The 1435-nt window shown below is 58.9% G+C and overlaps 1 protein-coding gene across 1 annotated transcript in view; it reads right to left on the bottom strand.

Annotated features, from left to right (window-relative positions):
- Positions 1–12: 12 nt before the first annotated feature.
- SSH1 (slingshot protein phosphatase 1) overlaps positions 13–1435 on the bottom strand; it is a gene marked incomplete at its 3' end in the record, with an annotated part of 14078 nt that continues 12655 nt past the window's right edge. Inside the window, exons 12-13 of the mRNA XM_009076782.1 lie at positions 1028–1228; positions 13–316 (exon numbers count right to left, since the gene is read on the bottom strand). Coding sequence (XP_009075030.1) covers positions 13–316; positions 1028–1228 — 505 coding nt within the window. The remainder of the gene's footprint in view (positions 317–1027; positions 1229–1435) is intronic.

Raw genomic sequence — 1435 nt, 5'->3', positions numbered from 1 at the left:
CGCGCCCGGCGCGGCGCCACGCTCCAGCTCCCCCTCCAGCTGCTCCACGTGGAAAAACCCTTCCCTGTCCGTGGGGATCTTGTTCTCCAGCAGCGTGTCCGACAGGCGCCGGAAGCAGTAGTCGAAGCCCACGGACACGTCGCCGCGGTTGTCCAGGTATGCCGACTGGGAAGGCATGTCCAGGTCAGCCAGGCGGTTCTCCAGGTCGATGTCCAAGCTCTCCATGAGGAAATCTCCCGACCCTGTGGTGCCATCAGTGTTCTGGGGCAGGTTGCTGTCTGCCTGCTGCTTCCACAGCTTGTTGTGGCGCTGCTTGCTGGGGAGGGGACAAGGACACAGTGACTGGTGGAACTGCAGGATGCTCAGGGCCGGGAGCTTCCCTCCCTCTCCACAGCCCAGAACCCAAGGGCTGAGCCCAGCCCTGTGCTCCCACTTGGACAAAACCACCTTCAGCATCTCTCACTCCAGAGCAGGCTCAGAGCAGTGCCCTGTGTGTGGCTGTGATAGTCCCCCCGTGCACAGAACCCCCAGCAGGGCGAACACCCGGAACCAACACCTCTGCACAGCTCCTGCACAGCCAGAGGGACAGAGCTCCCTCCTCTCCCCTCATCAGACAAACACTTGCCATGCCAAAGCCTTTTGACTGGCACAGCCACCCAGAACTGCAAATGTGTCACCTCTGAGCTCAGTTCTGCCTCATAAAGCAAGAACAATGTTGTGCTGAGCAGTGCTGGTTGCTGAGAAGTCCAAACATGCTTCCCAAGCATGGAGAAACCCTCACTGAATGACACCAGAGCAGCTCTCCCAGCTCATTTCCACCCAGGGAGCCTGGCAATGGGAAAGGTTAGGAAAAGCAGGATTAAGCCAAGCTCCTCTGCCCTTCCTGAAAGGGCCATCAGGCAGCACCTCGTGCACTGTGCCCACAGCTGTGAGCATGACACCCACAGAGAACCCCACAGAGATGGATCCACGATGTTATCCACTCCTTGACTCCCCAGGGGTCACCTTCCCACGGATCCAGGCTCACCTGGCATCCAGGATGCCCTGGTACTCCAGCAGCTGCCGCATGAAGCCGGCGTTGGGCCGCGCGATGCTGCGCTTCTGCTTCACGTAGTTGTAGGCCTTCTCCAGGGACCACCCAAACTCCTTCATGGCATAGGCAATCACAGTGGAGGCAGAGCGACTCACCCCCATCTTGCAGTGCACCAGGCACTTGGAGTGGTTCTTCCTGCAGGACAAACGGGAGAGAGAAGCTCTGGCCAGGCCCCAACTGGAGTGATGTACACAGTTATGGAGTTCCCAACATCACAAGGACATGGAACTGTTGGAGCAAGGCCAGAGGAGGCCATGAAGATAAGAGGACTGGAGCACCTTCCCTGTGAGAGTTGGGGCTGTTCAGCCTGGAGAAGAGAAGGTTGTGTGGAGACCTCAGAGC

This window comes from Acanthisitta chloris, unplaced genomic scaffold (genome assembly GCF_000695815.1).
Source record: "Acanthisitta chloris isolate BGI_N310 unplaced genomic scaffold, ASM69581v1 scaffold32846, whole genome shotgun sequence".
Taxonomy (NCBI): domain Eukaryota; kingdom Metazoa; phylum Chordata; class Aves; order Passeriformes; family Acanthisittidae; genus Acanthisitta; species Acanthisitta chloris.
Note: the sequence above shows the minus strand (reverse complement) of the source record. Positions and strands in the feature narration are given on the sequence as shown.